At 44.6% G+C, this 22471-nt stretch overlaps 4 protein-coding genes across 5 annotated transcripts; 2 read left to right on the top strand and 2 right to left on the bottom strand.

Annotated features, from left to right (window-relative positions):
* The first annotated feature begins 1611 nt into the window (after nt 1-1611).
* LOC108100107 lies at nt 1612-5792 on the top strand. The gene is made up of 2 exons (XM_017203855.2): nt 1612-2051; nt 3369-5792. Exons 1-2 carry the CDS (start codon nt 1996-1998, stop codon nt 5428-5430), a joined length of 2118 nt encoding a protein of 705 aa, XP_017059344.1. The 5' UTR covers nt 1612-1995; the 3' UTR covers nt 5431-5792.
* Nucleotides 5793-6377: 585 nt separating this feature from the next.
* On the top strand, nt 6378-10157 carry LOC108100038 (GATOR complex protein Wdr59). Its single transcript, XM_017203762.1, has 6 exons — nt 6378-6796; nt 6864-7074; nt 7130-7413; nt 7473-7646; nt 7702-9555; nt 9922-10157. The coding sequence occupies exons 1-6, from the start codon at nt 6479-6481 to the stop codon at nt 9994-9996; spliced, it is 2916 nt and encodes a 971-aa protein (XP_017059251.1). The 5' UTR covers nt 6378-6478; the 3' UTR covers nt 9997-10157.
* Nucleotides 10158-10200: 43 nt separating this feature from the next.
* On the bottom strand, nt 10201-16347 carry LOC108100037 (enhancer of mRNA-decapping protein 4 homolog). The gene is made up of 11 exons (XM_017203761.2): nt 16141-16347; nt 15801-16060; nt 15530-15738; nt 14850-15250; nt 14535-14788; nt 12743-14331; nt 12314-12551; nt 12013-12253; nt 11787-11952; nt 11137-11659; nt 10201-11068 (listed from the first exon to the last, which is right to left on the bottom strand). The coding sequence occupies exons 2-11, from the start codon at nt 16043-16045 to the stop codon at nt 10879-10881; spliced, it is 4056 nt and encodes a 1351-aa protein (XP_017059250.2). The 5' UTR covers nt 16046-16060; nt 16141-16347; the 3' UTR covers nt 10201-10878.
* A 101-nt stretch (nt 16348-16448) lies between these two features.
* LOC108100040 (ralBP1-associated Eps domain-containing protein 1) lies at nt 16449-22252 on the bottom strand. Of its 2 annotated transcripts, XM_017203763.2 has the most exons (7): nt 21655-22252; nt 21194-21598; nt 20792-21111; nt 19899-20683; nt 19328-19758; nt 18781-18867; nt 16449-18630 (listed from the first exon to the last, which is right to left on the bottom strand). In XM_017203763.2, the coding sequence occupies exons 1-7, from the start codon at nt 21799-21801 to the stop codon at nt 18085-18087; spliced, it is 2721 nt and encodes a 906-aa protein (XP_017059252.1). In that variant the 5' UTR covers nt 21802-22252; the 3' UTR covers nt 16449-18084. The 2 variants fall into 2 exon arrangements, with proteins under 2 accessions (XP_017059252.1, XP_017059253.1); XM_017203764.2 differs by lacking the exon at nt 18781-18867.
* Nucleotides 22253-22471: the final 219 nt, after the last annotated feature.

Genomic DNA, 22471 nt, shown 5'->3' with positions numbered 1-22471 from the left:
ATGCTTTTTTCATACTTTGACTTACGATTGGTGCCCACACTCGGCGTCCTTGTCGTTCCTGTAATTATTGTACATCAAAATCCATGTCCTGCCTGCAGCCAAGTTATTAACGCACACACACACACACATGTGAGCTTTATGTGTGTGGGTGGGTGGTTGGATGTGTGTTGGTTGCAGCCTGTTGCGCTTTTTCGGTAGGTCCGTTTAATGAGCGGCATGCGAAAGTCCTTTGGCCCGGTTTGAATCGACTTGTTGCTCGTTAAGGCCAAAAAATGAGTGGCTGGCTGGGCCGGGGATGAGATGGCCACGAACTCGGTTGACTCGGTTGACTCCTCGCTGCATGTGGCCTCTTATTTTTTCATATATTATATGAATGTCCTGTTTGGTCCCGACTTAAGTATTTTGCATGAAGGCGTAGAACTCTCAGATTCAATGGAAGGATCTGCTCGGCTTATTCTCATTATTTACCTTTCAATAAATACAAAAAAGAAACCAAAATGTTTTGTTTAAAAAATTCATTGAAAATACATTGACAATCTATAAATAAATACCTAAAGGTACATTTGAAAAAAATCTGCTTATATATATAACTAAGGGACTATATCTCTTGCTATATCTTTCTTCATTGGGAATATCTAATTGGTATACCGCCAATGGAACAACTGTCCTGTTTTAATAATTTTTCGCGAAGTGTGAAAGCCAACAGGAAACTTTGTCATATTGTTTATATGATTTCTCAAATTAAGCTCAATTATTTCTGCTTACAGCAAAGTTAAAGTTTCCTCTCAAAGAAACAGCAGGAGATTGGCGAGTCAGAGTTCATTGGACATAAAACATTCCTAAGCAAAAGGATTCCAGCGATTAATTACCCAGTGTGTGCATTTTGGCATTCAAATCGTATTTCACCACCGCAAATAGGCCATAAACTAGAGAAAACAAGTCAACAAAAAAATAAATAAAAGTATGTGCAGAACCCCGTGGTTTTCCGAGAGTGAGTCTAACTTAAATTACCAACAAAAATACTTGAAATCCTTTAAAAAATGAGAGCAGGGCTTAATAAGTTTTGTGAGCTTTGGTTTCTAATTTTTGAATAGGAAAAAATATTATGATCATTTCAAATATGTGTACCAACCTTTAATACTATGTATTCCCTGCATGATTCTATGTCAGATCGATTAGTTAATCCGAAGAGTCGTTTTTAAATTCAGCAATAAGCTACAAAATTTAAAAAAAAAAATAAAATTATTCAGCTAATTAGTTAAGTATTCTGTGGTGTTCGCTTTCTTGGACCCTTAGAAATTGGGTAATTAAAAATACTTTAAATTTTTTACAATTAAGTAATCTACGCTTTTAATGAAAATGTTTAAATACATTTATCTTTACTTTCCTTAACTACTAGTTGACTCCCTGTTTATATTTCATATTACATCAACTCTTTGCTTTCTCCGGGTGTAATTTCTCATGTCACAGCATCCCTGGCGCGTCTGTAGAGGCATCGCGCCTGCGCCCAAACCACCCACCCGAGTAACGGGACTGTCAAAACACTGGGAGAGCCGGAGAGGCAGTAACGCTGCGAACTGGGAGCCTGCAGCCTCCGAATCCTGCGGAAGCTCAGTGCGCGATGAGGAGCCAACTGAAACGGAAATAAATCTGCAGTAATTCGCTGGCGAAAGCGTGGCAATTGAAAACTCAAACAAAAACAACACCAGAAACAGAAACTTGGGGAAAACACGGCGGAAAAGAGAGAAGGATATGCAGACAGCCGAGCGAGTGCAGTCGTGTGAAAATTGTTGTATCGAAAGTGCATAAAATGTGGCCCACAAACAATTAGCGAAATAAGCAGAGCACGGAGAGCAAAACAAAAGGCGGACTAACTAGAAAGCAAACAGGATGTCAAGGACTTGAGGCAGTGGGGGGAGTGGGGATCCAGGGGCTGGGATAGTGCGACCAACTTAAGGATTTAAGGCGCATCAGGACTCGCAAGTGTTTGCCAAGATGCGTACCTACTACACGGCGAAGGATATGCGAAAATACGGCGATTTAAGCTATGAGTAAGTACCGAACTGGGCAAACCCCCCATCCCCCTCTTTTATACATCAAAGGATTCCTAAAAAGTATGTGATGGATAGAAAAGGAAGGAAGGGGAATTCAGAGGACAGGTGTGTCATTGTGTGTCATCGCTTGTTTGCTTGAAGCTTTCAAGCCGAATGCCATTTCAACGCTTATCCGCTTTCCCCACTTTCCCCGCTTTATCCATTCGCTGCCATCCCGTTCCGTGTGTTTACTCGAGTAAAATGCAATTCCAAGTGTCAATTGAAAATTTGTTTTTGTCCACAATCGGATGGATTGGAAAGGAAATTCCTTTGAATGGATTTCAACTGGACCGGCAAAAATGGGTTACACTGCTCAAAAGTTAAGGTCAAAAGTAAACTTTGCCTTAAGACACTGACTGACTTAAAGAGGTCATTTCAAAATCTTTAAATTTGCATTAGGTATTGGTTCAATTTAAAATTTTATTTCTTAGATAAAGTTATAGTTTTTATCGGAAAGGCATGCATATTTTAATTTAATATTGTTTTACCATAATTAGTTAATCTAACCATTAAGTGTCATTGATATCTTTGGTTAGTTTAACTAACCTACCCTCACTGGCACCTTTTTTCGCAGTGTTTTATCATACTTTTTTGCTCAGTGCTTCTTACCATTCTTACACTGCAACAGCGCATTGTTTGTTCACTTTGTATTGCCTACTTCATTGGGCCTGCCTCGGGTGCATATTCATGAGTTGGTCCATGCTTAAATTGGAATACATTGACAGCGTCACGTTCCCCGGTAATTCTTGACTGAGGAATCCAACTTCTGGAGAATGTGGTGGGGTGGTAGAGGAGGTCCCAAAAGTGGGTTGAGAATGGTCTAGGTGGGCAGCGGATTAAGGACTTTCGGCTGAGTGGCCACTCGGAACGCCTCTCTCTCGTCTCGGGCATTCATTATATTGTTTGTTGCCTTAATTAATGGCTGTCGGAATAAAAAACTGTTAAGCTCTATAGAGAACACAATGAACCTGCCAGAAGTTTGCGGTATTCATAGAAAGGTCAGCGGATAATGAAAGAAGTTCAAGTAATTACAAAAGGCAATGAACTGAACTAAGTTATACAATAATGGCAAAGTTATGAAATTACTTTAATTGATTACATATAAGTATAAAGGGATTATGTTTCATGGTATCAAATAAATAAATTATTAAATATATTTCAATGAAAGAAATAATATTTGACATCACAATCTCGATCACTTCCTCTTTGTTTTTCCTGTCAAAAATACAAATTAAATCATTCACTGACTTGTTTCTTTTTTTTAATATTCCACAGAAGCAAATACCTGCTGGATCCTAAGTTTATGACCAAGAGGGACCTGCAGCAATACTATCGCTACTACAACATGAACAAGAGCCGCGGACAATTCAAAAAGGTAGTGATTGTGATCTTCTGCCTCTGCATATTTTCCTACCTGTGCGTGGACTACAATCTCAGGACAAAGTTGCTCCGCTTCCGGGATGGCTTTGATTTCATGGCCCGAATCGAGGACCATTACGGCGGGAACGTGACCACGGCCTATTTCGTGGACACGGCAGGATGCCGGATGCCGCACTTTGAGGTCACCGATGACACAATTGCCCAGTTTATGTTCAAGCCACGTTCGTATAGTTGCAATAGAGCCTTGATTCGGACCAGTGACACGGCTCCCGGCGAACTCCACCTCAATTTGGATGCCAGCGAGCTCTTAACCTACTACAACATCAGTGACCTGTCCACCGTTCATTGCAATTTCACGGAGGTAAAGCGGAAGACCGACTCCAGTAATACCTACACTCCGGGTGGAAATTTCAAGCTGGAAAAAGTGATGCAACTGCCTCTCAGTTCGGAGTTCATTTGCATGTGGTGCTACGACTCCTCGGACAAACTTTTCTACAAAGACTGTCACTTTTTTGCTGTGGAAAAACCGCGGGTTAGACCGCCCTTGAAAGCCGGTTCGGATAGAGTCAGTTTTAATAAGAGCAAGGAGGAGCAGGAACGCCTTTCTGTGATGATTTTGGGCATGGACAGCCTATCGCATCTGAATTTCCTGCGTCAAATGCGCCGCACAGCGAACTATATTAGGAAACATTTGTCCCACGTGGAACTATGGGGTTATAATAAGGTTGGGGACAACACCTTCCCTAATATAGTTCCTTTGCTAAGTGGCTTGGATGACCAGGAACTCAATCTTGCCTGCACGCCAAAGACAATGAGATCGTATGACAGATGTTCTTTCATTTGGAAACGCTATCAGCAACTTGGATATCGCTCCATTTTCGCTGAGGATGTGGCACTGCTCTCTGCTTTCAATTACAATCAAAATGGGTTTAAGAAGCAGCCAACAGATTACTATTTGCGACCCATGATCATGGAGATGGAGAAGTCCTTGGCCTTTAAAAAGGATCTAAATATGCATTTGTGCATGGGAAGCCGAAGGACTGCGGACGTGCTTTTAGAATACCTGGGGAAACTTGTTCCCAAAATGAGCAGGGATCTGTTCTTCTCCTTTTTCTGGACGGTGGCCCTCACCCATGATTATTTTAATTTTCCCTCCTTATTGGATCAAGCCATGTTAACACAATTAACGCAGTTGCAAGATTCCGGTGTGCTCAATCGAACGGTGGTGATGCTGTTATCAGATCACGGTTTACGATGGGGTTCCTTTCGAAGGACCTACCAAGGAATGATGGAGGAGCGACAGCCTTTGATGATGGTGTTGTACCCACCGTGGATGAACGAACGCTATCCCGAAGCCATTGCCAACCTGAGGTTGAATGCCCGTCGATTAACCACCCCCTTTGATGTTCATGCAACGATGATACAGCTGTTAAATCTACGAAACTTGGAGGCAGATCAGTTGCTGCGGAGATCAATAGAGCTTGAGGAACCGGACAGCACGTTGCCCAGGGGCATCAGTTTATTTCTGCCCATTCCGGCGGCGAGGACCTGCGAGCAGGCGGGGATTGCAGCGCACTGGTGCACGTGCCATCAGCGCCAGGAGCTGCAGACCAACGATCCTCGAGTGCAACGGGCGGCGAGGTATCTGGTCCGCCTGATCAACAGTCGACTGAAGGACAGCTCGCAGTGCAGGACCCTCTACCTGAACTCCATATTGCAAGCACTGATTGCCGCTCCACACTCGAAGATCGTGAAGAACATTTCCACGGACTACGCGGTGGACATCACACTCCGGCTGCAAACGAAACCCGGACTGGGTGTCTTTGAGTCCACGGTGCGAATGACGGGCTACACGACCGTACTTACGGGCACAATTAGCCGGTTAAATCTGTATGGAAGCCAGAGCTACTGCCTCAATGATCCGGCCCTCAAGATGTTCTGCTATTGCCACAGATAAAGCGGATAGGATTCTTTCCGGAGATGGGGTATTCTGACGTCAAAGACTTGAAACCCATTAACGTAGCCTTAGCCCAAAAAAAAACTAGTTTATTTCTATGAAATAGCCGAATGTTTGTATAAATATTAATGCAGTTTTAGCTTTTGCCGTAAGGGGTTCCCAGTCTTATGCACCTATATAGTCACGGTAGAGTAGCTGAATTTGTTTATCTCCCATTAAATTAGAGGACAATAAACTGAAAAAAAATAACAAAACTAATAATCGTAATATCCGTGAAAATACTTTGTGTGTGTAAAATAAATGATAAACTATTACTGATAGCGAGGGAGTTAGCGAACTTATAAATAAATACTTGTATGCGAAATGTATGTCTTATATATAGATAACATTGAGGCTTTTACATATAATTCACTTAGGCTTTAATTTTCAGTCAAATGCAAACCTTCCTTCCGCTTAGTTTTCAAAACTTACAAAAATTTGTTTCCGACTGAAAAATAATTAAACTAGTTTACCATAATAAATAAGTCAATTAAGAACCTCTCTCTTAAGAAGAAATTGTATTAACATTCAATGACAAATTTTAAAATGTTCCATATTTTTAGAATCATTTTTGACATACCTGTTTTTCTATAATTTTCATAATTAGGAATATTTATTGGTGATTGACGAATTAATAATAAATATTGAAACAATTAAACAAATGTTTATGTATTTCGCATTATTCTCTTAAAGGGGTATATTTTTTAATATGTTTAAAAAAAAAAAACCCTTATTGCTTAGGGTAAAATTAAAGGAAAAATTGCATTTAGCAAGAAAACTTCAAGAGCCAATTTAAATCTTTGTGAACGCCCAATTCAAAAACTGATAAGCGATAAATAAAAAGTTGCCATCCCCGTTGCATTTCCTGCACTGCGACGGTCACACTTATGTTATCGATGTTTGTTATTGTCCATCGTTCTTATCAGTTTAGTTTCTTCGTTTTTTCTGTTACAAAAATGGATTAAATTTGTAGTTTTTACCTTTTTAAGTACCCATAGTAGTAGACATCATGCCACCCACGGAGACCCTGCGTCCAGGGGAACGCGGAGGAGCCGGAGGTTCAGGGACAGGAACAGGAGGACCTGAACAAACCTACATCATCAGGCAGAGCAACAAATACTATGAACACCGTGATTTCCAGTCTACTGCCATGTCGGTTGACTACACTGGCCAATGGGTGCTCCTTGCCGGTCGCGGCCACTTGGCGTTGCAACGATTGGGACAGGATGATGGATCCCTGCGACGCCACGAACGCCAGTCGAAGTACGAGGTCTCTGTGGCGGAATTTGCCATATGTCCCAGTCGAAAAGAGTACTGCGCCATAGCGGTAAGGGGTTACAGGTGGTAATTAATAGGTCTGATCACTAAAGCCAATATTCTCTTTTGAATTCCAGACCAGTCAGCACATAGACATTGTGCGTTGGGGAACTGCAGAACCCCACTACGAGATGTCCTTGCGGGGACACACGCGCACAGTGACCGACATCGACTGGCATGGCAAGGATCCCAACCTGCTGGTCAGTTGCTCCATAGACACCTTCTCGCACATCTGGGACTTAAGGGAACCGCGAAAACCATCGGTGTCCTTAAATGCAGTCTGCATGTGTAAGTAAAATGACCAAAATTGCGAGAATTACATTTAATTTTCGCTGTTCCCTAGCTGGTGCCACCCAAGTGGGCTTCAATCGCGTTTCGGGCAACCTTTTGGCTGCCGCTCACGATGGAGATTTGCGGATCTGGGACATGCGTAAGGGCAGCTGCCCCACGCACTACATCACAGCACATTTAAATCGAGTTCACGGCATCAACTGGAGCCACAAAAGGGAAACCTGTTTGGCCACCGCTAGTCAGGATGGAACGGTTAAGTACTTCGATGTGTGCAATCCTCGCAGGGCCGAGAAGATCATCACTACTATGTCACCCGTGTGGAGAGCTAGATACACGGTAATTTATAACATAAAGAGTTTTAAAAGACGCGAATAATGATGAATTTCTTAACGTAGCCCATTGGTAACGGTCTGGTTAGCATTGTGGTGCCTCATTTGGGTCGTGGCGAGAACAGCTTGCTGCTCTGGAGCAACAGCAAGCAAACGGATCCCATTTGCTCCTTTGTGGGTCACACTGATGTCATTCTGGACTTTGCTTGGCGTCCAAATCGAGAGAGTTCCACGGAAATAGTAAGTTCTTTGAGGAAACCATTGTGTTCCCACTTAATGTGTTGACTTTCTTTAGGAACTGGTGACCTGGTCAAGAGATCGCACACTGAGGGTGTGGAAAATCGACGATAATATGCTGAAGCTGTGCGAGCCTTCGGCAGAGGAAGAGGAATCTCGCTTTGAACCAGACTTTAGTGAACTACGAGTTCCAACTCCGCCGGAGTTCCTTCATCCACGTTCCATTTTGGTGGCAGCTTCTTTGCCAATTTCTACGGGTGACGGAGCTTGCAACACGTTGCCCATGGCACGCTCTCCCAGCTTTGGAGGTGGTTATTATCGCCGAGAGGAGCCCCATATCGCCAGATCTCTGACAGATCAGCCCACGTGTTCTTTGCACCACGAGTTCTCGCTACTCAACACGAACATGCCTCATGTGGAGGTGGACACGTTGGATGCCATCAAGCGGTATGCCTGTTTCAAGATTTGCGCCGGTGGACACACAGTTATTCTGCAGGTGACCTTCGCAACTTCGTATCCTAGTCCCAGTGCTCCGCCAGACTTCCAGCTTTGCCAAGGCACCACGCTGCCCAGCGAGGTGAGTGGAGTACTGCTAAAGGTGCTCCGTTGCAATGCCCTGCAGCGCGTCAAGAAATCACGAACGTGCTTGGAGCAATGTCTACGCGCCCTGGTGGCGGCCATGAAGAAAAAGGTGGCAGCTGTTGGTGGAGCGGATAGAAGCCAGTTGCTTCTGCAATCCCCTCGGTTGGAAGGAGCTCTGTCCAGCACCCTGCACGATGCCTGCATTCCATACCCACGAACGTCGGGGGTGCACTTCAACGCCATTGGTATGCTGACCACATTCGCTCAGCCGGTGAACAACAAACGGCTAACCTTGCGGCAGCACACAGCCTTAACTCCGAGGACTTTCTCGGCTATTAATGGTAGTGGTTTGCTGGGCAATGTGATGGCCACTGCTCAGCGGGATGCAAATGCCTCATTCTATCTCCAGGAGAGGATGATTTCAGGGAAACCTGGCAAACAGCGAGCCATCCGGCAGATGAATGGAAGTCCGGTAGTTCACGTATACGACACAAGTAGTCTTCTCCACATCAGTCGCAGCATGGCCAGGGAGTTCTCGCTGGACAAGCACAACATAGCGGAGACGTGTCGCAAAAATGGAGAGATCTGTCGCCAGCATGGGCGTGCGGATTTGGTGCCCGTGTGGCTCTTGGCTGAACTTATAGCCACACCACAAGTCCCGCATGAGACGCTTAATGAGTTGTTGTTTTACAAGGATCCCTTTAAGAAATGCCTGCTGGAATCTCTGATTATGCATTATGCCAGTTCCGGTGACATACAGACTGCTGTCCTGCTGGTTTGTTTGTTTGACAAATGTCCCACAGGCGGAAGTGCTATCATGGAGGTGGCCAGTCGTCTTCCGCCGCAACTGAGCTCTCAGATTTCCCCGTATCATACGGTGCTACCACTCGACGTCAAATCTTCGTCTTCATCCAACACTTGGCAGCAGCTGAAGCAACTACGTAGCAACTCATGGTCGGATTCTTTGGATTTGGAGGTGAAGCACAACCAGTCGGATTCTTACGCTTGTTCTTTAATTCGACGCGCCAAGATGCCACTGTTCGATCAGTTCAAGCGTGCCTACGCCGAAGTTTTGTTTGGTTGGCAGTTGCTTTCGAAGCGGGCTTTGATTCTCAAGCATACTCAGAACATGCCACCTCCTGTCCAGGGTGTGGAGTTCGTAACAGAGTGCGGTACGTGTGCCAAGCCCAAGAGGACGCCGAAATGCGAGCCCTGCAAGCGACCCGTACTCTTCTGTGTGCTGTGCCGTTTGCCCGTAAAAGGAGCAGCCAACGCCTGCCTAGCTTGTGGTCATGGCGGTCATATGAACCACATGATGCAGTGGTTTGAGGTGCGTACCCTTTCTGAAATTTGCTATTAATTTTTGTAAGCTTTAATCTTTTTTGCAAAAAAAAAAGTTCAATTTTTAGGTACATTTATTTTTACCTAAGAAACAATAAGGAAATATTTTAATTCTAACATTAGCATTTTCTCCCAAAAAGGAAACTTTTGTAAATATTCTCAAAATTCTTCCCAGAAACGGCAAAACAAATCTCCACATTTATTAAACAATTTAAAGTTCTTAATTTAGTAAAACAACTTTGCGAAATCAGAGATCTCAGTCTTACATATATGAACAATAAAATATGAAAATTTACGGAAATACAGTAGAGATAAAATTTTTGCTTACACGTACGTGTTCTTTAATTTCTTCCAGAAACACGAAGTTTGTGCTACTTGTGGATGCAAGTGCTTGGAGCGCACATCGGAACTTCTAGCCTTGCTCAGCTGATCTGGATCTTGACTGTTGAGTGGTCCTCTCAGCTCTAAAAATGCTAAACTTTTTTTCATGTCTGTGGATATCAACATAATTAGGTGTTTTTTAGTCGTTAAGCAAAAGATTTTTGTACGATTTGCATACCATTAAGAAATATATGACCATTTATCAGCTAAGCAAGCCGCATATTGAACCGAGGGAATGTAAGCACGAGACTACAACAAAAACTGTTTGTGGAGTTTTTCAAGTACATACATTTATTTTTTTTTTTAATTATAAATTTTAGTTTTTTTTTTACTTATTTCGTTTTTAACTTATTACCTACGATTTACTTGTAGTTTTTGCATTTGCAATCATCATAAATGTGTTTGTGTTGTTCGTCATAATCGAAATCTTCTATTGTTTTGAAAATCATTTTTTAAATAAGTTTTTACAGCTCAGTGTTTTTGTTATTTTTTTCAGTAAGCGTCATAATTTTAAAAAAGAATATAAAAAAGAACGAAACTAAAAAGGCAGCACAGTCGAACTGCTCGCAGATCGGTGCAAAAATTAAATTATGAAAAACAATATTGCCATTTAGTAGGATAATCTTTCTAAGGATAATACATTTTCAATATAGCGACATGAACATTTGCCTTACTTAAAACAAAACACGCACAAAACATAAAAACAATAAAATGAAAGGCATAGATTAATTTTCAACTCTTTGAGAATGATCTTGGCTGAGAGCTTTTTAGCAGGGATGAACTGCTTTCTGGACTTAACTACAAGCGTGTATGTATCAATCTGTGTATGTGGTCCTAGATTAACTATCTGGGATTGGGATCGATGCCGGGACAGGGTCGGATGGGTTCTCTATCAGTACCAGCCGCTGGCCAGGTTGTAGTTCTCTTGATATCATTTTAACTGGTCGCGGTACGTGATGCTTGCCTTCATCAGCAGGCGGACGTTGCTGAATTGCGAGTTCTTGGGATTGTTCTTGATGAACTGCTGGCAATTACGATACAGCTCGGAGAGCACTTTGGGCGCATGCTCGCGGGTAATGGGATCTGCCATGTTGATGGCCAGCAAAGCCTCATTAAGGTACCTGAAAATTAACAGCGAAATTAATATCAGAAAATTTAAATTCACAGAATTCAGAATAAAATAACTTACCTCTGCTTAAGCTCATTATGATTGGTCATGTCAGCGGATATCTGCTGAATGAGAGACAGCAGAACCTTCTGTTCCAGCCTGCATCCCTCGGGAGTGAAGGCCTGGTTGCTGTCTGTGTGCCTGAGGGTGAACTCAACAAGACTCAAGTCGTTGGCCAGCAGAGCCTGATGGAACGCCTTGTTGATCTGTCCAGCTAGTAAGAGTTGCTTGATGCTGTCCTTGAGGTCGTATGGTGGTGCCGGCGTGGCAGCCTGCGAGCGCATTGCCATGTTCTGAGTCTCCATGTGCTTGCGAAGCTCTGTTCGGATCGTTTCCTGTACCTGGCGCGCCAGCAAAATCTCCAAGCTCTTCACCTCCCTTTGTGTCTCCAGCATGGCGTCCGTGAGTTCAGTGCGATGCTTATGGAGGCTGCTTTCAACCAGCTGCTTAAGCATGGTCAGCTTGCTGTTCAGCTCCTCGGAGTTGGCGCCCGCCGCTTGAGGTTGGGGCATATGCTGCAGGTAGGTGTTAAACTGGACCATGACTAAAACAAAAAATAACAATTTAAAATATATGTTTACTAATGAGAAGTTTCAAAACCAATAATATTTTTAAATAATGATTTTTTTGAATAAACCTTTAAAAGTTACTTGCTAATGTTTTATACTTACAGTCCTTAATGCCCACGCTAAAGGCTTCATGAAGCTGTTTAAACATGTTCTGCGAGGACTTCTCATAGGCTGGAATCAAAGTGCTGCTCATAGATTCTATAAAGGCGGTCTGGAGGCTGGCTTGGACACCAATCAAAACCGACTTGCCAAAGGTATCCAAAAATTGCTAATTGTTTATACAAAGTTAGTAAGAAAATGTCTTTGCGATGTTTTTAAAAATGAATACCTTGCTTTTGCAGACCTGGGCGATATTCTCTTTGACCGTCTTATCGAAAACACTCAACTTCTGCACAATTTCCACTTGCATTTGGGCTTGAAGTTGGTCCATCTTGGCATTAACCCGCGGGAGCAGTTGTCGTTGCAGTTCCATATTTAAAACGTTGCCTATAATGTCTGTAAAATGATTCATCACGTACTGATTCAGCACTTGAAGCACAGAGTCGCGCAGATCCCGATTTAAACCGTCACTGTGAAAGGCAATTGTTTGAACTTAGACAATAGTAGTTAAAAGTAGTCCCTTTACTTACCGTGCAGCCAGGAATTCGGTTAATTTCCTCTTGTGTTCGTTTTCGTAGCGTTTGAGGTACTGCTCCATCAGCTTGGACAGCTGCATCTCGATTTTATATGCCAGCTGGTTGACATTTTTCGCATCCAAGGAAGCATCAGGTTTGGATTGCTGGGCGACCACCGTCTCTTGCTGCTTTTGTAGCTTGGTAACCTCGTGCTCCAGTTTGTTTAATTGCTTGGATTGAGCCTTAACAAGATCTGAAAAAAGTAAAGGTCATTAATAAACCACTTAAGCTCATTACATTATTCAAAATATTAATGATTAATATTTTAAAATTGTATAATGGCTATTCTTGTATTATTAAAAGGTAAACAATTTGAGTACATATCTTTTTTAAAGGAATTAGTCATCGCGTTCAAATTGAAAATAAAAATAAAAAAAACCTTACCTAGTAGCAGTTCTATCTTGGCATTCAGCTCTCCGTTCCCATTGGAATCATCGCCCGATCCGCCTGCGTTGTTTTTGCTGCTGCTGTTGCTTGTGTTCAGCGTTGTGGCCGTGTTGTTGTTGCTATTGCTGCCCACACTAGTGTTGTTGTTGTTACCGCCACCAAGAGTGGGAGGCACATTGCCATTGTTGGTATTCTGCACCGCTTGCGACATAATCTGGGCAGCATTCTGAAGCGCAGCTGAGTTTTTGAGGGGTGGCAACTTAACAATGGGCCAGGTTCCATCAACTGCCTCCAACAGGGGCGATGAGTTGGCCAGTTCTTCCTCCTCATTCTCAAGCTCGGCCTCATAGGCATCAAGCTCCGTCTCATAGACATCGTCGTCCTCCTGAGTAGCCATTATCTCCTGTACCTCACGACTCGGACTAGAACCGCCACTTGCCAAGTTCTCAGCCACATTACGCTCGGGATTTCGGTCAATAGCAACGAACTTTTTGCGAGCGTCCAGCTTTTCCTTCAGCTTCTGCTGCTCCCTGTCCTCGATAAGTGTGTTGTTCATTAGGTTAACAAGGACCTCCGCGTTGGGATTTTCCGATGTCTTGGACGTTACGGTGGCCAGCATGCGCAGCGTTTGCAGAACTGCCGAATCAATGGACCTATTGTTTCCGCTGCCCGACGTAGAGCTATCCGTTCCTGTAGTTGTCGTGGTGCTGGAGGCCACCACCACTGCTGTTGCCGTCGAGGTTCCGCTTGCACTGAAGGCATCTGGGGTCATGAGATTCACCTGTGGATAGGAGCTGCCAAGTTGAGGTGACTCTGACTTGCTGGCCTCCTTGGCGGCGTCCTGCAGGATGACCGAAGGAGCAGCAGCTGCTGCTGCCGCAACAGCCACGATGGCAGATGAGCTGCCCGTGGAGGATCTCTTTGTTGATTTGGCAAACAGAGCATCCAGCTGGACAGTGCCCGATGTTCCGCTGTTGGGAGATTCAGGCTCCTGCTTGATCAGCAGGTTGTCCTCCGGTGTCTCTGATCGCTTGCTACTCAGACTACGGCGTTCTGTCTTTTCGGGCGCCGCAACGCAGGGTTGGTAAATGATATGGCACTCCTGGAGGCTCTTTGCCTGCACCACAAACATGTGCAGCACAAGCGCACTGGTTGAGTTGCTGTCGTCGTCGAAGTCATCGGGCTCTTCGATAGAATAGTAGCTTTCGATGGAGCTCTTCACCCGGCGCATACTGGCGTTTACAATAGAGAATGATAGGATTCCCGAGCTTAGCCTAAATTCGGCTACATTCAAAATGCGTTTGGAGTTGTCGCTTCCTTCTCCGTCGCTATCGGGCTGGCTATCTGCTAACTCTTCACTGGCAACGGTGCTGATCTGCAACACATATACGGCTCGTGATTCCAAACAGGACAGCACCAAATAATTGGCACTGCGATCAATGCCGGCGATGAAGTTTCCATGTTGCCCTGATGACGGATTACTTGACACCACGTTAATAGTCTGCAGGCATTCCCACAGCGAACAGTTCCACAGCTTGATTTCGGTGTTGGCATCGCTCGTAGTGATCACATGTTGCCAGTAGGAACTTATGAAAAAAAAAAGAAACGTTTATTAAATAACCGCTGAAAAGAGCCTAGAATGTAATAAGTGGCCACCTATTTATGATGCAAAAAATTGATTCGTGATTGAAAAAAAAAACTTTACTTTATATTACTTTATTTACATATTTCAATACTTAAGAAATCTTTTAATAAATGGCCAACAATAAAAGTAATTAAAGTTACTTACTCTTCTATTGGCTTGTTGATATTGTCCAGGAAAAATAGGGAGCACACCTTCTTGCCATCGTGCGGCTTCCACTCGTGCAGACAACGATGGTTGCGCACATCAAAGAAATAGATTTGGTAAAAGCGAACCAAACCATCGGCGCAGGCTGCAGCTACAGTAGTACCGTCCGGGGACAAAGCGGCGCAGGTGATTAGCGAGTCTTCTTCGATCTTCAAATAGCCAGTCTCCAGAGCAGCCGGTTCAATCTTACCACGCTGTTTAGGTAAATAAACTATTATAAAATTCAATTACTTAAAAATAAAAAGCCAAACGCACCCCATGCTCAGAGACAATCATTTTGACGTGGAAGCACTGGAACTGAGAGCTGCGCGACCAAATAAGCAGCTGATTCTCATCGTCCTCGTCGTTGATCGGAACAGCGGAGTTGCTATTACAAACATAGGGACACCAGGAGACCATGTCGTACTCCGGAACATAGTTGGCAATAGGGTCCTCTACCTTCAGCACAAGATTGCACAGAAGATTGCCCTCGAGTTGATCGACTTTGTAGACAAACAGGGAGCTGACATCGATCACAGCCAGAATGCGCTCTCGGTCAGTGTGGGCGAACTGCAGATCCAAGACCTCTCCGCTCATCCCCTTGATTAGGGCCCGCATACTGGTACTAATGTTGCATACGCGCACCATACCCTCCATTCCGGTGGCCTTATTATTGACTGTAAATACAATTTCAGTTTCTTTTAATTGGGTGTAATTAGGCAAGTGGGTACGATTCAAAAAGTATTTAAATTTTTAGTTAATTAATTTTTTTTTTAATAACATTAAATGCAAAATAAAATATTTAACAAGATTTTTTAATTTTGGCAACCATTTTGAATTTGATTAAAAATGACAATTAACTACTTTAACCAATTCTATAGACAGGAACAGCGTTTTGTTTGGCCAATTAAATATTAATACGTAAAAATAATTCATTTGGGAATTAAAAAGCTTACCATTAATGGCGTAGGCCAAGTGCTTGCCATCGCGGTGGACGGCCACCAGGTGACCCGGATAGTAGTACTTGCGTTCCCACTTGTAGTCGACGATGTTCTTAAGCTTGACCTTGGAGGAGCCGCGTGTGTGGCCGCCGCCGGAAGTGAGGACCTTTGTCTGATTAGTCCTAATGGCGCGGCAGCACTGCTTCTCGTGCTGCAGGAAGTTGCTGGAAGAAAATCAAGCACGTTGTCACCTAGGATGATATAATAAATAACAAAAAGTACACACATGATCTCCACATCTTGGGTATCCACCGCATTGCCATTCGCGGCTATCGGCTTTTCCTGGTCGGCGCTGCTGCTCATCCCGGATGCTTTTTCGTTAACCGAAGAACGGATGCCGACGTCTGCTGGCGGTAGATGGAACGCTCTGCCACACCTTGGCGACTGAGGGACAGACGGAGAGGGGGCTGCTGGGGGCGGCGTCTTACGAAAGATTGGCAAATGTGCAAGCGCGAAAAGCGCGATTAACATTGACACATCGGCTGACTGCAGGTGGCAGAGTATAAAATCGTAGGGGTACACATTAATTTCGCAAGTTTTTATGCCCAACAACGACTCTCACCAACCTGCCCTATCAATATGCAGCAGTTGACTTCCCCTCAGTTTCTCCTGCGAAATGCACCCAGCCAGATATTCTGGAAACGCCGGCCTACAGCAATTATTCGATTGCTTTGCGAAGCTACACCATTTAATGGCTTTCCTTGTAAACTCACAAATTTTCGCAAATTTTTTGCCCAATGCCGCAAAGCCCTAGAGATGTGTAGCGGCGTATGCTAAAGTAATCGATTACTGCCAGCGTCTGTTATCGGCGCTTCATGGCGCCAGGGATGAACGCCATTGCAAGCGCTTCTTTCAAAATCAAAAGAAACTTCCGTTGCACTTTCTTTTTTATTGCATTCTCTTTAGCATTTTAACATCAACTTAATACATTTATCTTTATTCATAGAGATGTATATCCATCAAAACAATACACATTGATTACGCAGCCACGTAATAATATGTTTACATAGTGTTTCAATATCACTTTTACTTTTCATTACATTTTGTTTGTTTCGTTTTTCGTGTGTGATTGTGTGTGGTAGATCATTGAAAATGTTTAACAAGTCGAAGAAAAACTCATACATCTAGTGGTTTAAGTATGCAAAAGAAGTGATATATGCCGGTATATCTGATAAATTCGAAGTTAGCATATACGTACACATTTAGTGGTCCGGGTAAATTAAATTTGTCTCCTGTTTCAATCTTGTTTCCTCTTCGTTAGTCGTAGAAAGAAGTTTTGGTAAATTTACATAATATCAAGTAGTTTGTGTTTTTGTGTACACTATACAGATAGAAAATATATTAATATGTATATACTTTTTTTGAAAAACCTAAGCTAAGCTTTCAAGGAAATGAATTTTTTTTTACTTTTTACTAATACTTAAACATTAAGCCTGGCTTTTTATTTTTTTTTTAGGTTCGATTTTGTGATTCTTTTTGTTTTCTTTGTTAGTTTTCATTGCCGGAATGAATAGAAGGGGACATTTTAGAGGCATACACAAATTAATAATTAATAAATAGCAAATTGGAAAGTAAAATGCCTTCGCAGCAGGAAATATTACAGCTGGGATTGGACCACTTTGTGGCAGTTTCATTAATCACTAGGGTGAGGGTGAGATACGGGTGGCTGTCAAGCGAAAGAACTGTGTGTCATTTACTCGTAACAATTAGGAGAAGCGCATATACATATATCTCTAAATATACATATACATATTTATATATATATATATCGATCTGCATAAATATCTATAGAGGCGGCATTATTGTTGTTGTTCTCGCATGATTTGTTTGTGTTCTTGAGATTTAACTAGCCTACAAATTAAATTAGCAACTTCAATGCATAAACGGACGCGGTACCAGCTTCATCTGGGGTATTTACGCCAGTCACAGACTAAACAAACTTTTGAGTAAACATCTTTAAAACCGAGAATGCTGAGGTTGGCAGATCTTGTGGTTTGTTTGCCCACATACTTTTCGCATTTTCACAAGAAAAAGCGGTTTTGACGAAAATTTCGGTCAGAAGCTTAAATGTTTGCTCAGTCTTATCACTGGTTAAATACTCCAATTAGTTAATTGTGCTTGCAACATACATAAACAACAAAATAATTGTTAAACAATTAGGGTGGATCGATTTGTTAGAGTGCAAAAACAAGATTCAACACTGCCTAAAACATCTTGATCTCTTAGCAAACGTGACCAATTCTTTTTGGAAAGAAAAATGTATACATTTACAAAAATTGTACTAATTATTCAATTAGGTTTCGTGAACTTTCTTTTTTTGTCTTATGAAATTTGGGGGAAAAATAAATAATGCCGTCCAATGCGCAATTTAAAAATAAAAGAACAAAAACATTTTTAACACCTAAGAAGGAATGTTAGATTTTGGCAAAGAGAGAACGCAAAAAAAAATTGTCTCTACTTCTTGCCGAACAAATCGATTCACCCTAGTAAACATGATTTTTTATCGCTGCTTAAACATTGGTGTAAGAAGGTCCTGCCGAACCAGACGATCCACCGGTCACATTCGCTGTCACCGGGGCGGATATCGAGGAGCTCGTCCGCCCAGTTGCATCACCTGCGGCCAGTCCCTCCAACTTCAGTCGCATTTCCTCCTTGCGCGTCTGGACGCTTAATAGCTCGTCGCTTAAATCGTTGCAGAGATGGAGCAGCGAGTTGTTCTGCTCGCGCAGTCGTTGCAGCACCTCCGTGGTGTTGGCCTGACCCTGTTTGAAGGACACGTGGCGCAACGAATCGCTAATGGCAGTCACCCGCTTTTCGAAGCTATCGGCACTGGGCAGCTGACCGGGTTGGGTGACCCCAGCTCCCACAGCTGGAGCCGGCGGTGGTGGCTGCTGGGGCGGAGATTGCGATCCGCGAGGTGTGTGTGGCTTCCGATAGACCTCGAAGGCGGAAACGCGCTGCTGAGCCTGCTGAAGGGTAATTCTCGTAGGAGGCACAACTGCAGCCTGTGGAGGCGGTGCTGCCGGCGGCAAAGAGTGTAGCTGCTGCTCGTCCACCTACAAGTTAGCCGCAGATTAGTCAGATTGAATGGCTGGTGGGTGTATTACTTTGTTAAGCTACTGAATTTGGACACAAGACACTAATGGAGCTACGGCCAATTTGGGTGGAATGCTTTACGAGTTGCATACATTAAGGATTGGACTTACGACGTTCGCGGCGCCTTCGTCGGCAAAGTGCGTGAAATCGGCAAAACCCGTTGAGGTTTGCATATCGAAGCTGGCCTGCGCGGTGATCTTAACAAAGAGTGGGGTTGCATATTTTATATACATTTCACAGGTTATAGGTAGTTAAAAAGTACAGCACACAAAGGTAGCAGAGAGGTACACAACTTCGACTAACCGAAGTTTCAAATACCCTTGCAAAGACTTCGCAAGGATCGTATTTTTATTTGTTACTATCAGAAGTATGACGATACATTTAGTTTTGGGTTTGATCGGAAATCAAAAACACGTCGTCAACGTTTTTTTTATTCTTTGCAAGAGTAAACCACAAATAGTTTTTGGAAAGGACAGAAGGATGGAGAGACTGAAATCACGTATCTCAAATTTAAAAAGCGTTGCGAGGGAAAGATATTTGCATATCTATGACATATCCTCCCGTGCAAGGCTGTAATGACCGGGGCCAATAGTACAACACAGATAATATTAAAATACACAAGTTGAGTAAATCTTCGGACAATAGGCCATAACTCACCTCCGCCTGCTGGGCACCACCCGTTGTGCCCATTTTAAACTTGTTCAAGTCCAGGCTGCTGCTTCGCGCATGGCGGTGAGGCCTCGGCGGCGGCAATGGTGGTGGCTCCTTCTTGGATGCCAAAGATGAGACGACATAAGCAGCCTGTGGCTCCGGCGGCTCACTCGGCCCACTAGATCCGATGCTTGGCTCACGTTGCGGTGGCGGTGGCAATGCACTGTTCTTGGCCGGCAGCTTTTTGGCCTGAGGCCGTTGGATGGCACGCAGATCGCTGCTCTCGCGATGGGAGCCCGATACTCCCATTGGAACAGCAGATCCAGATGACTGATTGTTGACTGTTGACGAAGAGATGGCCTTGGGACTGTCCTCGCGCAGCACCACAACGCTTTCGTTGTCGTTAGATGAGTCAGCGGAGGAAGCGATGGCAGTGCCTAAATGTTTGATTTAATATAATTAAAGAATAAAATAAAATCCAAGGAATTTTGGTTTTCGTGGTAAAATATTGAAACAATTGCATAAATCAGAAAAACTGTTTGCCTTCGAAAGGACTCCCAATAATAATTTTCCTTACCAATGGGTGTCACTCTCAACGGCACTGGGTGCAGGATTTGCGGATTGGAGACAACGTCCTGGGCAGAGCGCTTCATGTCGAACAAAGCTGGCTTGAGTCCGGGACTAGAGACGGCAGGAGCTGCTGCTCCGGCGGCGACAACAGGTGCCGCTCCAGAATTTGACTGCACCGGAGCAGCACTTGTTGTGGGAGATTCGCTGAACTTTGTCCACTGACTGGAGGCGTTGCTCGAGTCTACAGCATTCGCCGTTGAGGAAACAGCTGCTGTCACCGCTTTCTCCACACTCGGCGAGTTCGAGATGCTACGGTTCTTGGCCAACGAGTTCTGCGGTGTGGCCTCACGTCTGGAACTGTTGCTCGCCTGCGAGGACGTGGAGATGCTGCTCAGATTCATGATGTTCTTGTCACTGGGCACATTGGGTCGCGGCTTGCTGGTAGAACTACCGCCGCTGAGATTGCCGGCTATGACTGTATTGTCCGTGTGGTCGTCCTCATCGTCGTCGTTTAAGTGCAGGAGATCAGCCTCAGGCGGCTCCTGAGGCAGCGCCACTGACGACGAAGAGCTGACTCCCTGTCCACTGGCAGTCGCAGCCGCTTGGAGTACGTTCGGATGTAAACAGTTGGGCAGGCTGGTGGGCAACGGAATGTTGTTGCGTCTTAGGACCACCAGGTGCATAGCGGCGGTGAATTCGGACAGACTCAGTGCTCCATCGCGTGTAACGTCGCACAACTGCCAGATGTGACGTAGTTCCTCCACCGGAATGCGGCTCTTTTCGAAAAAGATTCTAAGGAATATGAAAAACATTAAAATGTTTTAAAATAAGGGAACTATCACAAAACAATTTTAGATATATTTATATTTTTAATTTTGATTTAAAATATCGTTTACTAACCTTGCTGCCTGGCCGGAAAGCAGTCCATGCGGATCCCTCTGGACCGTCCTGAACTGCTTGTTATAGTACTCGCGCTGCTCCGGAGTTATCTGGTAAATAGTAACCAGCTCGCTTTCGTTGTCCTCGTCATCGCTACTGTGGCGATCCGAGGATTCCTCCTCGGTGCCCAGGAGCTGGCGGTGCTCGTCGCCAAGCAGTCCTTGCCAGAGGTTGTCCTGCGCCCAGGGTCGCTCGGCCACACTGTTGGTCGGCGTGGGACTGTCACTGTTTGTGCTCCAGGCTTCGGGTGAACCACCACCGGCACCGCCCCCTCGACGACGCTAAAAGAGATAAGTGGTGGTCGCGGAACGGTCACTCGCAAGCCTATTTGCATGTGTCACATGATAAGATAGAGATACGCACCCCGACATTCTCTCGGCTGCTGCTGCTGACGACCCCGCTGCCATCGGTGCCGCGTCCGTGGCCCGTCGCCTCGTCCACGGACTCGTTTTGTTCCACCTCGGAGTCGGTGCTGGGTACGTCGGAGGTGTCCTGCAGCTGCTCCTGCTGCGAGTTACGGCGTAGCGAGTTTCTTCTGTCTGTGGGCGGCGGCGGTGGCAGGGCGGCCAGTCCATTTTCGACAGCCACTGGAGCTGTAACCGCCTCCTTCCAGCTAAAGTGCGGTAGTGGAAGCGGAAACGTGGCCAAAATCAGCTCCTGGCGCAGCGGCATGGCCGCCTGATGGGCGGCGATCAACTTTAGACATGAGTAGAACTGCGTCCGCGAGATGTGCAGCGCCGTGGAGGGAATCCCCGCCAGGCCAGTGATCTGAAAGCCCACAGCCAGATAATTAATTACTCACGATCGCTGAGAAGTGGACCTACCTCAATCACCGTTTCGTTGGCAATGTCTGCCGAGCGGAAGAGCTCGGTGGCCTTAAGCATAGGCACCTTGCCCGTCTTCTCTACGTCACAGCATTGAAACAACTCATTGTAGAAGCGCGTCTCCGGCTCTGTGAGCGACACGTCCATGCCTGCCGCCTACTTGTTGCCGCCTCCGATGCTTTTGTTTGCCAAGCTGCTGCCCAGTTAGCGAGCCACACCCCGTTCCTCCTCCGATCCGGACCCGGAATCCGATCCGTTTGTTTGTTTCCACACTAAACCCAGCAGGCCGAATCCCCGCTGTCGCGCGCCCCTCGTCGCGAAGTCTCTGCTGTTTTTCTGCTACCTTTTGGCCCCCCAAGAGACGGAGTTGGAGGAGGTTGATGGTGGGAGAACACCACTGGCAAAGGTTTCGCTAGCTTCTCGGCGTCGCCACGGTAGAGATGGTTGGAGCAATTCACGGCACTAGTCGACGGGCAACTTCTGCTTCCTCAAGCTAATCTGTTCGCAATCAATTGAGGCTTTTTGTCCAGGTTTTTTTTTTTCGCAAACTCTCTTGCCCTGTGTGTGCGCTGGCTCTTGATATCGATAGTTGGCGAGCTATCGATTAGTCAGCTGGCTGAGCAGCCCTGTACCTGTTAGCCTGTGGCAGCCCTGGTTGCCGGTAAAAGTTTAGCTCCGCATGATTACGGCCTAGAAGGTGGATTAAAATGTATTTTGTGTGATTCTGAGAGCTTAAATAAAATATTTTATTATTAGTAAAACCGATTTATTTTAATATGTGACTTTAAAAAATAATAACATTTGTCACATGACTTAT

Source organism: Drosophila ficusphila, unplaced genomic scaffold, assembly GCF_018152265.1.
Source record: "Drosophila ficusphila isolate 14025-0441.05 unplaced genomic scaffold, ASM1815226v1 contig_855, whole genome shotgun sequence".
Lineage (NCBI taxonomy): Eukaryota > Metazoa > Arthropoda > Insecta > Diptera > Drosophilidae > Drosophila > Drosophila ficusphila.
This window is presented reverse-complemented; position numbering and strand designations above follow the sequence as displayed.